This window comes from Candoia aspera, chromosome 1, assembly GCF_035149785.1.
Source record: "Candoia aspera isolate rCanAsp1 chromosome 1, rCanAsp1.hap2, whole genome shotgun sequence".
Classification (NCBI taxonomy): domain Eukaryota; kingdom Metazoa; phylum Chordata; class Lepidosauria; order Squamata; family Boidae; genus Candoia; species Candoia aspera.
The window spans coordinates 74,513,000-74,525,193 of record NC_086153.1 but is presented as its reverse complement, the minus strand read 5'-3'; the positions used below and the strand labels follow the sequence as shown (position 1 = coordinate 74,525,193).

The 12,194-nt window shown below is 39.0% G+C and overlaps 1 protein-coding gene across 3 annotated transcripts in view; it reads left to right on the top strand.

Moving 5' to 3' along the window:
• CCSAP (centriole, cilia and spindle associated protein) overlaps nucleotides 1-12,194 on the top strand; it is a 32,243-nt gene that overhangs the window by 1,540 nt on the left and 18,509 nt on the right. The window contains exons 2-4 of one of the 3 annotated variants that reach the window (XR_010068186.1): nucleotides 2,735-3,024; nucleotides 4,164-4,348; nucleotides 7,971-8,060. Coding sequence is in view for 1 of the 3 variants with exons in the window: in XM_063306948.1 (XP_063163018.1) it covers nucleotides 2,735-3,024; nucleotides 7,971-8,144 (464 nt within the window). In the remaining 2 variants the exon portion in view is untranslated. Of the gene's footprint in view, nucleotides 1-2,734; nucleotides 3,025-4,163; nucleotides 4,349-7,970; nucleotides 11,988-12,194 lie in introns of those variants that run through there. The other 2 variants (XR_010068185.1, XM_063306948.1) reach the window with 2 other exon arrangements.

Sequence of the window (12,194 nt, the reverse complement as noted above, 5' to 3'; positions counted from 1 at the left end):
GCTTAATCCCTATTGCTTGGGTGACCTTATTGCAAGGTGGCAACCGGCTGGTTTTGAAATCTGATCACCCAGGGATGAACTGCTAAACTTTATTTCCTTTCACCCTTCATTTTATGAGCTTTAAACCTAATTAGCATCCATTTATCTCTCTCCTCCCGGTGGGAGGAGAATGTGCGGGTATATCAGTTCTGGCCCTGTATTTGTTGCTATGTATTTCAGCACCTTCCTGAACTTAAGATTTTTCTTCAGCATAACTTCTCTGTGCTTTGTAGATTAAACACTGTAAAATGGCCTTATTTGAGTGGTAAAACAAGTTCCTTTAAAGGTAAATAAAAGGTAAGCTCCCTGTTTTCTCTAAACCACAAACTAACCATACTAACACAACAGACTGACTGCTCTGATGCAAAGCTGGGTGCAGATCAGGTTTTGAAAGGTCTCCTGTGATCTTTAGAATGCTTAACAAGAAAGCAGTTGTTCCCACTGGTTTTGTTACAGATGCTAGACTGAAATGCCAATGCTAGATTGAGGTATGCCTTATTTACTTTATATCTTTTAACACTGCCATTTCAGGACAAAATCTTCTCAGGGCAGCTTACAACAAATGTGATCAATACACCCACAGCTGGATTTAAACATCATAATGTAAAACCACATATTTCATAAACAAGTACCTGCAATTAATTTGAAAGATATTTCAGTCCAACATGCTTCATCAGAACACCTGAAAGCCATTTGAAACTGATGTTTTCAAAGCCAGCATAGTAGTATCATGAAAAGAATAAATAGGTAATAGTAATAAAGTATCTTATTCTGAAACTCAGCCAAGTGACTGTTCTTGGCCATCCTTCATGTACAGGGATAGACAACTTCAAGGAAGTTAGCGGAAGAGCTGAGTATTTATCAATTTTTGTACCTCATGTTCCTGACAAAGCCAGACTGTGACAGCCTGCCTTAGACTAGGGAATGTATAGCCTCTGAAACCATCTCCATGGTTTGCAAATTGGCAGCACGATTTCCTGCTTTTGAGATGGGAAACATAGTGAACTGTAGCCCTTAATATGCTTAACATAACTTAAACATCCCTCAATCAACCTTATGCATGCCTCAGCTCTTTCCCCTAAAATAATTCAGTGTGTCCCCTGGCTGCCAAAATATTGTTCACCGTGTTCTCAAACCCATTTTTCATTGGTTTTATAAACATAAATCCTGCCCCCTTGATGGGGCACAGGTACATTTTCTGGATCACTTGGACTTAAATTAGCTATCACATTGAGTGCAATAGGTCCACTCGAAGTCTAGCTTCAGTCCATTTGTGAAATACATTGGGGAGACTGGCACTGACTTTGCTGGCAGATAGAAACCAATTTTACAAATAGGCACTGAAATCCTAATGGTATGAAAAATGACTGTTTCCATAGGATCTGTAAATAGAACAAATGGAAGACACATCTACAATTGACATATGTTGTATGGTTATAAATAAAGATAGCCAGTTTGGTCTAGTGGTTCAGGCAATGGGCTAGAAACCAGGAGACTGTGAGCTCTAGTCCTGCCTTAGGCATGAAAGCTGGCTGGGTGACCTGGCCCCAGTCATTCTCTCTCAGCCCAACCCACCTCACAGGGCTGCTGTTGTGGGGAAAATAGGAGGAAGTAGTATTAGGTATGTTTGCTACCTTGGGTTATTTATAAAAATAATAAAGGTGGGATAAAAATTAACAAATAGCTGGCAGGATAATTTGATGTTGGGCAAATTTTCAATACAATTTTGCTAATTATTTAAGGTTGATGATGTTCCTAAATAAAGCTGTGGAAGTCTAATGGGGATGGCCCTTACCTATTTTAGGCAGAAACAAAAGTCACAAATACAATACTGGCTTAGATGACCCTTAGTAATCTTGCTGATGTCAAACTGATTCCATGGACATTATGAGTTTTGGCTGCTACTAATTATGTGGAGGAAGTATAGCCTTCCCCATAGTCTTTGAGTAGTAAGAATCACATTTACACAACATATATTCAACATGTGCAGTTAGTTCTCAAATAGGATTGGTGATTTTCTAACTGAAACACAGCTAGCTGCTTATGTAAGTCATTGCCATGGTAGCATGCATTTTAAAAGTTGCGTAAGCTTTTAGTCGCCAGTGAAAGATAAGCAGAATTTTTGCAGACTTTTGTAGGAACCATAACACAGCCCCAATGGCAGCAGCCAAGATGGAAGATGCACTCCCCCCCCCCCAAGACACACTCTGTGACCCCTCCTGATCTGCTATCTGACTGGGGAAAGGACTGGAACATTGTATAGCTATTTCCTGATGCCCTTCCTTTGCTGCTACAGTCTTACTGTTTGGTTTTGAACCAGATCTAGCTCTGGTTCACATCTCCATTCAGCCATGAAGCTTGGACGAGCAATCTCTCTCAGACTCGCCTATCTCACAGGATTGTTGGGAAGGAAAAAAAAAGGAGGGATGACCATGCTATTGTCTCCTTTGGAAAGGGAAATTAAATGAATGAACAGGATGCAAAGAGCTAGTTCTCCTAAGGTGCAATTGTGGCATAAGAGAGAGCTAAAATGGGAGGTCCATCTTGTCTTCTAAGTCTACAATGCCACATGAAGAGGGAGCTGTTTCTTGCAAATCCAAATAAATTGAAAGAGTTATGCTGCAAAACTAGGCTGAATTTACTGTGTGCAGTTTTAGCAGGCTAAAGCAAAGGTCACTTGTGATTTTCTTCCCAGAGGGAGATGGCCAAGAAAAATCCGAAGGGAAGGCTGTGGTCGAGAAAGATGAAAGGAAACCAGCAGGGAAAGGAATCGACAGTTCAACAAGTTGTCCGCAAAGACAGCCTTTGAGTCAGAGGAGTGCCTCGGGTGGGCAACGTGACAGAAAAGGAGCGAAAAGCCCACACAGGACAGAAACAACATTGGGCATAAAACACCCATTTGCTTTGTATGGCTGGGGTGAAAAGCAGACTGATACAGGCAGTCAGAAGACGCACAATGTCCGTGCATCTGCTTCAGTAAATGAAGTAAGCTAAAGAAGTATGCTCTTTAAAAGTGTTTTGTCTAAATCAAGATGCTGGCTGGGGAATTCTGGGCATTGAAGTCCACACACCTTAAAGTTGCCAAGTTTGAAAAAAACGGGTCTAAATCTTTGGCCTTATGCTAGCCCTGGGTTAGATGGGGTGTGTGTGATCCAAGATGAACTAACGTTTTGCTGCTTCCCTGCCATGGGATGCTGAGCATGCTAAACAGTCAAGAGTAGACTTGGCTTTTATTTTACTTTACTAGGATTATGGGCAGGTTTTGGATTGTGTCCCTCATATTGAGGACCACATGTATGAAGCCATTTCTGTGCATCTGCTCTATAAGAGCAGGCCCACCTTTGTCAAAGACACACCAGGAGATGGAAAACTCTTTGGGATGCCATGTTTTGCCTGTCTCTTTGACCCAGACAGTTACTTGTTCGCTGCCTGTGCACTTGCATGAGAGTAGCAAGGCCCATGTTATATTTCTGCTGGCCCGTTATTCCAGGCTGCCTATCTTTTTGTGCTGTTAAGACTGCCGCTGCTTTTGAAGTGTCCACAATTTGAAGTAAAGACCCTCGCTTCCCAGGCCCATAGAAATGTTTTGAGTAGGGTATGGAATTGGGAACCTATTGCCTGATTATGGAGCCAAGATTTCCTGTGCCAAGCTTGTTTTCCTGTAAAGGGTAGATCTCAATGTGGATGATATGATGGTGGCGTTCCTCCAACTTTATTTTGGAGCCAAAAAGTTTCCTTCATCTAAATCTGTCTTTATTTATTTTTAAATTATGGTGCCTTTTAAAAGAGCTTCTCCAGCGTAGTTTGGAAATAACAGCCTTGCTGGGTCACATCCAAGCCTATCTAATTCCACTTCCCACAGTGACAATCCAATGCCCACGGAAAACCAGCAAGCAGTATCTGGAAGCCTATCTTTACAGGTGCTTAATACAGCAGGGACTGTCTTCCCTAGAGGATTCACTCTGTAGACATGGATTGTTTCCTTGGGCGATTCCATTTCTGGGTTAGTTATAAACTGGTTACAAAGTGGGTCTAAATCCTTATTTTTTGCTAATCGGTTGCTGCTGATTCTGGTTTAATGCAAAGTTTTGTTTTGTTTTTTTTATTTTTGGCTGCCATTTCAGTGCCGCTGTGGAAGGAATTCTCGATGCTAGAATTATGACTTAGCCCCTATCAAAATCAGCATAAGATATATATAAAACAGCAGTCAGTGTCCAAAGACAGGATGAGCTCAAGTTTAGGAATGGCACAAAAGGTTGAAGTGCTGAGGACGCCACCATGATAGGAACTTGAGTGACACTGAGAAGCTGTAAGTTCTTGCAAAATGATGCTGATCTGTGAAATGTTAAGAAGCTTGTTGTACTTCTGAGAGCACTGTGGAGGAAAAAGAGCAGAAAAAACTAGCAGCAACTATATACTGATTAAACTTCTATGTAGGCTAGCTTAATCAACTAACATTAATAACAGCAAACTGATTAGGTAAAGATTAGGTATAAATTAACTTGAATGAATTTCCAAAAGTCCTTGTGACATAATGGCAATTTCTACTCAAGTGAAAGAAATGGTACCTATAGTAAGGATTTTTCAGGAGGTAGGCACTGAGGATGTGAGAGACTCTGGTTTGACAGAGGAGTATTCTCATCCTTATGAACCGATAAGGTATTTGTACAAAACGGAAGGAATTCAGCAAACCATATTTCAGCTTCATAGGTTGAATTATAAAGGAGCTTGTTGTCTCTTTGTTCTTCCTTTTACATGAGCTAGCCTGCCGACTAGGGCATCTTCTAATACCTGTATTTTTTCATTCTGTCCAAATCAGGAAACTATTAATAGCTTGGAAATAAGAGGGAATGTTCAATGAGTTTGAAGTTAGTTGACTATATTGTCTTGTTCTGTAGCCATTAACCATAATTTCCTGGTTTGGAAAAACATAGGGCAATAACTGCTGTTAACAGACGAGTTCCTTGGTTGGTAGTTGGCTTATACCAAGAAGCAGATATATGGATGAAAAGACATTCATATTTTGACTTATTAAGCTGAAATATGATTATCCAAGCATGCAAAATATAGTATTTGTCTCTAAAACATCTTACTGCCTGAATAGAAGCAGAGCTATCCACAACTAAGACCTTTTGCATACCCTTAGAATATCAGTTGATCTTATTTGAGCAACGTCTCATAGATTGCCGATGTCACATGTTCATAACTATGTGAAAAGCTCGTATATGTTTGTGATCCAGAGCTCAACCTTAAATAAGAATAATTACAAGGGAAATAGTCTACCAAGGAAGTTGTAACTTGAATACAAGGCAGGAAAGCCCCCTCCCCACTTCCTAACCTGTGAAAGCCAAGTGTCCAGAGAATGATACCTGAAACTTCAGGGTGGATTCAGGAGCACACTGTTCTCCTACAGAGTTCTGCAACTTTAAGGATTAAAATGTAGAGACAATTTGCGAACATAGATCACAGTTACCACTTTTCCACCCCAATTATTTTTCTTACAACTGCTAACAACTTATGTATGCTTTCTACAGGTAGTCCTCAACTTACAATCACAACTGGGACCAGAATTTCTGTCATTAAGCGATGTGGTTGTAAAGTGCGATGTCATATGACCGCATCGCTTAGTGATGGCAATCCCTGGCAATCCCAGTTGCTATTGTGGGTCATTATGCGGGAAGAAGCAGGACTCCCAGATAAGGAGCATGGGGCTGCCACAGTGGGTGGGGGAGATCTGGGAGGGCTGGCGCACGAGTTGGGGGAGGGGGTGCTGTGATGCAGTGTGAGCTCAGGAAGGCCATCAAAAGAATAGGCTGCGGCTTGGGGGCTTCTTGGCATGCTGCAGTTCTGGGGCTGCAAAATGGCCCTGAGCTGCAGTGTGAAGCCCAGCCCAGCCCAGCCCAGCCCAGCCCAGCAGCATGGCGCAAAGGAACTTCCTGGTGTGCTGAGGTTCTGGGGCTGCAAAAAGCCCAAGCCACAGCGCAAAGCCCAGCCCCAGCAGCCTGGTGCAAAGACACAACAGTGCGGTGCAAAGTGCTGCATCCTGGGAAGCCTCAGCCGCCCTAGCCCAGTCCCAGCCACCGTTACCCTCACCACTCAGCACTCCGAGGCCCCTGCCACCCTGTGCTGTTGCCCCAGCTGACCTTTGCCATCTTCTTGCTGCCACTGCTGATGAGGCGTGCCTGCCCTGATCCTTCGCGAGGCAGCTGCTGGCCATGTGAGGTCATCTTCCCCAGGTTTTGTGAGGAAACTGCTGTGTGCGACCAGTGGGTGGGCTGCCAAACACCTACATTTTGATCACGTGACCATGGGGGTGCTGCAATGGCCGTAACTTCAGGGACTGGTCATAAGTACCTTCATTTAGTGCCATCGTAACTTCAAATGTTTGCTGAACAAATGGTCGTAAGTCAAGGACTACCTGTATTATCAAGAATGTTGCAACTTTTGGTTTGATTTGTTAGCAGGTGACTGAAATCCAAGCTGGTGAAAAGGCAACTCATATTGATAAAAGGGGATTCAGCAAATTTGTTATTAGATTTAGACACACAGTTTTGGCCATGTGAAAATATTGATTGTTCTGCAAATTATATTCCTTCCTTGTATGTAGATCCAAAAATAGCTCTGGTATTCTAGTGAAGGACTTCAGCATCTCCAATATTAAAAATATAAACTAGTATGATTTACAATTCAAGCAGAATCTAGCATATGAAAAGAATAGTTGGAACATGCACAAGGTAACTGGATGAAGTTTGTGAGTACCTTGGAGTACAGTGTTATTTTCTGTAGAGTTGTAAAAACAAATCATTAATCCTGAGTTCAGCACTTTAAAGTGCATCTATCTCCTACAAGACTGTTTTTTTTTTAAAACAAGAAGCAAAAGCAACCTTGTTTTCTCATGGAAATGGCTAACACAACTGAATTGTTTGGCAAGTGCACGATGCTAACTGCTTTTTGTTTATTTTGATCAAGGAAGAAAATGTTTGGACTTAAGACAGAAGGAAGGTCTCTCCTGGAGTTATTTTTGCTCCCAGTGAGAATAAATCCCTGTTAAGGCAAGGGCGTTAAAACAAGCACCATAGCATATACGTTTTTTTAATGGTATTCTGTTACTTCATAATGTCACACGTAATATATACAAAATTAAACCATAATTTCTGTGTGCTTGTATATTAAGTACGTCTGTCCATTACTTAGTATATTCCAATGCTAATTTATAGGCATTATTTACCTATTAATACAATGGTTTTAAATTTTAACTTTATTTTAGGAAAGTATCTATTCAGCATGTTTATTTCTATGATTCCTGAGCTTCTGGAATAAACAGTTCTTTTATTTATCTGGTTAGATCCTCTCAGAATGTAGCTAAAATTATCAATTATGGTAAAATAATCCTATTGCAAACACTTTTGATAGTCTTAACTATATTGCATGCACATGATATAGGACATCTTGGCAATACTTGTAAATATTAAAAGAAATCCTAGCACAGAATAGCTATTGGTAACTCCAGGGATAATCATTCACAAAGTTCAAAAGCAGAATAGGGATACATTATATTTGCATATATTGACAATTTCTTTGTTCTGTGCAGATGATATTAAGTAGGCGTAACCATTTAATTTTATAAGCCACATCTATATCTATATAAGCTATATAATGCATCTATTGTATGTATGTATGTATGTATGTATATAACACATCTATATAATGCAGTGTTTTTCAAACTTGGCAACTTTAAGATGTGTGGGCATACTCGCTGGGGAATTCTGGAAGTTGAAGTCCACACATCTTAAAGGTGCAAAGTTTGAAAAACACTGATGTAATGGAATTCCAAATTAGTGTTTAGAAAGGCTGTTGTGGGGGTGACTTTCATCAAATGGTTTCAAAGCTGTATTTTCTGCAAAAAACTAACTTTTAAACTATCTCTGCAGATACATGAATCTGCATTAAGAGCAAAGAACAGAAGACAAGTGGAAAAAAGGAAGCTATCACAGAGACAGATACACACAGTAGAAGTAGAAAGAACATGGAGAACCAAACCTTCAGGTCCAGACAATCCATGGATGACAGAATACATGAGGTGTTACTCAGCACGAGCTCGGTGATTCAAACCATAATTAGACTTCTCCTTTTTAAAAATTCAGAGCGCATTGGAAAACAACTGGGACACCAGTAGAAAACTCCAACTATTATGCAAGGGTTTCTCATTTTTTACAAAAGGGTTTTTTCCAGCAGTTTGTTACGTTTATTTATATTTTGACTACTTAACCTTTGCAGTAGAAGAGAAAAAAAGGATCCATATTGATGGGAACTATGTTTACCAATATAGCTCCCTTACTAGCATTATTTATTTATTTATTTATTAAGGAAAGTGTCAAGAATTGACCTTCTGCTGAAAAACTAAAATTAACAATAAACTTTTAAATAAAGTAATTCAATATTTTCTGGAAAATGCTTTTTTCCCTACAGTTACTGAATATACCAATCTTGTGCCAATAGAAAAGTGGTTGCACTAGAGTTACATTGAAAGCATCCAACTTTCAATGCAATTTATTGTAAAAAATCTCATGAAAACTTGACAGCAATTTGTTTTTTCTGGACAAATGAAGGTCTCATTAAATTATGAATGAGCTGATTGGCAATAATTTATATCAGGACTGCACACTTTACAAACTAGCAAGTAAAGAACAATGCTTTATGGGGGCTGACCACTGGATTCCTTAGACAACTTGTTCTTTCTCTGGAGCTGCAAAAATGAGGTTGTCATTTACCTGACTTAATAAATCACAAGGAAGACTAAAAGACATGAGTATATGGGCTCTTGCAGAGATCATCTGTCAAGGACCTAGACCTGGAAATGCTAGAAGCATTTTTAGAATATAGGAAATTCTTCCCTTTTGATAAATGTATAGTGACCTTTGGGGTTTACATTTCTGTTGTAGATGTTGTGACTATACGAAATTAGATATTTTGGCGCAATAGATTATCTATCCTGTGACTGTGTTTTGAAACATTTGCTATCATGAACCCATTGTACCAAATGACAGATAAAGACAATCATTAACTATGATGGGCCAATTAGTTTGTAGAAAGTAACATGGCTTTGTTATTTAAACTTTTTTTTGTAGTAGTAAAATGCTTCCTTTTGGGTGGTCTTAAATGAATTCAGTGAACAGTTTTGTTAGATAAGGCTTCTGCACAGTGACTTTTACAAAATTAGAACTCTGAATTTGTTTCATTTGCCTGTCTAATCAAGCTGGGGTATATATTCCACTTCAAGACTCAGGTGACATTGCGAATTTTGCTGTACTCAAATGTATCACATATTTCTGGTTTTTTAAAAGTGATTTTCTATAATTTAGAGGAAGAAGCCATTGGCAATCATGAGAATACAACAAATATGACAGACTGTACCACACAGAGTGAGACTACCTGTGGTTTTTAACTTTGAAATAAAAGTTTTTTCAGTCACAGTAACTATTTCCTCAGATCTTGAAATATTTTGGCTTTAGAGATATAGCAAGGGCAGATCTTTGTACAACTGACACTAATCACCAACAGTAAGACTTTTAATAGCTCATTTTTCAACTCTTTTTTGCTTAGAACAAATTCTTCGTTCTGAAGAATAGGACAGATATATTTATTCATTATTCAAAATCTTGCCTTTTCTCCAGGATCTAAGAAAAAGCCTGCATTCATAGCATTGTCTTTCTATTTTTTCCTGTGAATCACCCTGTGGGTGAGGGGCTGAGAGACACTGACAGGCTCAAAGTAATCCAGTGCGCTTCCAATGATGGGGGAATTGAAACTGATTTCTAGTCCAACACTTCAACCACTATACCACTAGTGTCATTTTACCTCTTCTATAGTTGTATGCATGTAGCTTTATTTCCAGCTTTAGGTAGATTTAGTTGGGCTTTTTGTTGGAACGGTAATTTGTTTCCTCAGTCTTTATAGTATCCCTTCAGTGTACCAAATTAATGAATTTGAACTGTATGTGGCTTCAACATAAAATGACTGGGTCTAAAGTTCAAGTTTATATTTTGCCAAAACAGTATCACTCATGCACCACAGAGAGGCTAGGAAATGACTAGAATCCTAAGATTTGCAAAAATATCACAAAAACCACACCCCAAAGGGCATCTTCAACACAAGCTCTTTGAGAACAGAGCATGTTCTGTAACTATGCACTGTTGATTAGGAAGAAGTGGGAACAGAAGGAAAAAAATATCTGGAAAAACAGAACATCGGGGCCCAGCTTGAACAATGTTTCAATCTGCTGATTAGATGGATTATTTTTGTTTACTAAGCTTTAGTATGGGAACAGTCATAAAATAAAGTATGTAATTTTTTCTCTCTACCTACACTTAAAGGTTGATTTATGCAATTGTGGTTCTTCTGAACAGTGTGTGGCTTTCAGTTGACAAATGCATGGAACTTGCAAATGACACTTTAGTATTTCCAGAAGTGTATATATCAACTATTCCAATTTGACATGTACTTTAATATAACGTGCAGTATAGCTATTTGCCTTTGTATGTTCCTGTGTCCAAATATTTTCCCATATTTCAGTTGAACAATCATCCTTTTATTTAATGCATTTCTTAGTCACTTTTGAAGAGTGAAGTCTTCCCTAACTGGAGCAACTGACCACGAATGAATGCTCTGATTTTTTCTCTCTCTTTACTCTTTGTTAAAGAGTGAATGTCTTTAACAAATGATTAAAGTTGTTTTCTCTCTCCAGCTTCTTGCATGAAGTTTTATATTTATCATTTATGCTCTGGTAAGCCATAATATATACATATGTACATATAGACTAGAGCACTAAGATTAGTGTTGGAGGGTTAAAATACAGTACAGGTAGTAAATTATTCAGATTTTAGGTGTCTAGAAGTTTCCTCTTGTGCCAACCTTAATACCAGCAGAAAAATAACAGTGGATGTACCACAGTATCCCTGGTGTTTGAAACACAGGCATTCTCCTCAAAACTGCTACAAAATCTTCCTTGCTAGGTGCATCCTCCCCACCCCAGCAGTGGTGCCTGCTTCACTTGGAAACCACTAATATTAGGAAATGCATTTAAAGTGAAATCTAGGTATCTACTGGAACCTTTGTTTATTCCAGAATGGCATTAAAGATGACCCGTCTGTTTTTTCTCTAGGTGCACAGAGAAAGTAATCTTGTCTGAGACACAGCATTCTGTATTGGCTCATGGAAGTACAGCATATACTGTACTGATATCACTCCTTATGTCATGAGTACTGATGGCGAGCAGGAGGGGGCCTCTATCCAGGGGGGAAAATGCATGTGTAGTACTGAGGAGTTAAGCAGCCATTCAAAGAGACACAGATCAGACCCGCCTTAACTTTTGGGGTTTATCTATCTGGGTTTTTTCCCACGCTTCTTCAGTTTGTTAGGATTGTTTTATGTAGCAGTAATAAACACTAGAGACCTACTCCTCGTCTCAGCGTGATTTCTGACTGTTAGGACACTTTTCCAAGTAATATCAACATTGGGAGGAATGATATATGGGCTGTATCAGGTTGTGATTTAAGATTAACTGGACCAAGGTAATAGCATAATTCTTCAGGAAGCATAGCTCGAAGTCAAACTGGTCTGTAGTGAGGGGCTGGTTCCTGAGTCCTAGGAATTGCTGATCAAAGCGAGGGTACTTGGCTGCAAAGCCATAAACTCAACAGTCACTGTCCCCATGTGCAATCAATTTAAAAAGCGGGGGGGGAAGGGGGGAGGTTAGAAATCAGAGGTAAAAGTTTTCTCAATTATTGAGAGCACTGAAATCACTTTAAAGCCTGGAAAAATTAAGCTTGAAGCAATATGTGACTTGGAATATGTTTCTACATGGTATGTTTTTCTAATATTTTTGTGTTCTTTATAACTGTATTAGCCATGACTTTGAATATGTGAATAAAACTGACTTGAAAAAATAATTCTGACAATCTCTTAATAAATCACATGGCTATTTTAAATTACATATATGAAATCAACTATGAGACTAAACAGTTGAGAAAAAAATGTGCAAGACTTCAGAAATTTTAGAGATCAGATACCTTTCTTCACTCACTTCTCCTTTTAGTAGGCTCATCTCAATTTTATTAGAAATATATGTGACGTATATGTAATTCAACTATTAAAAG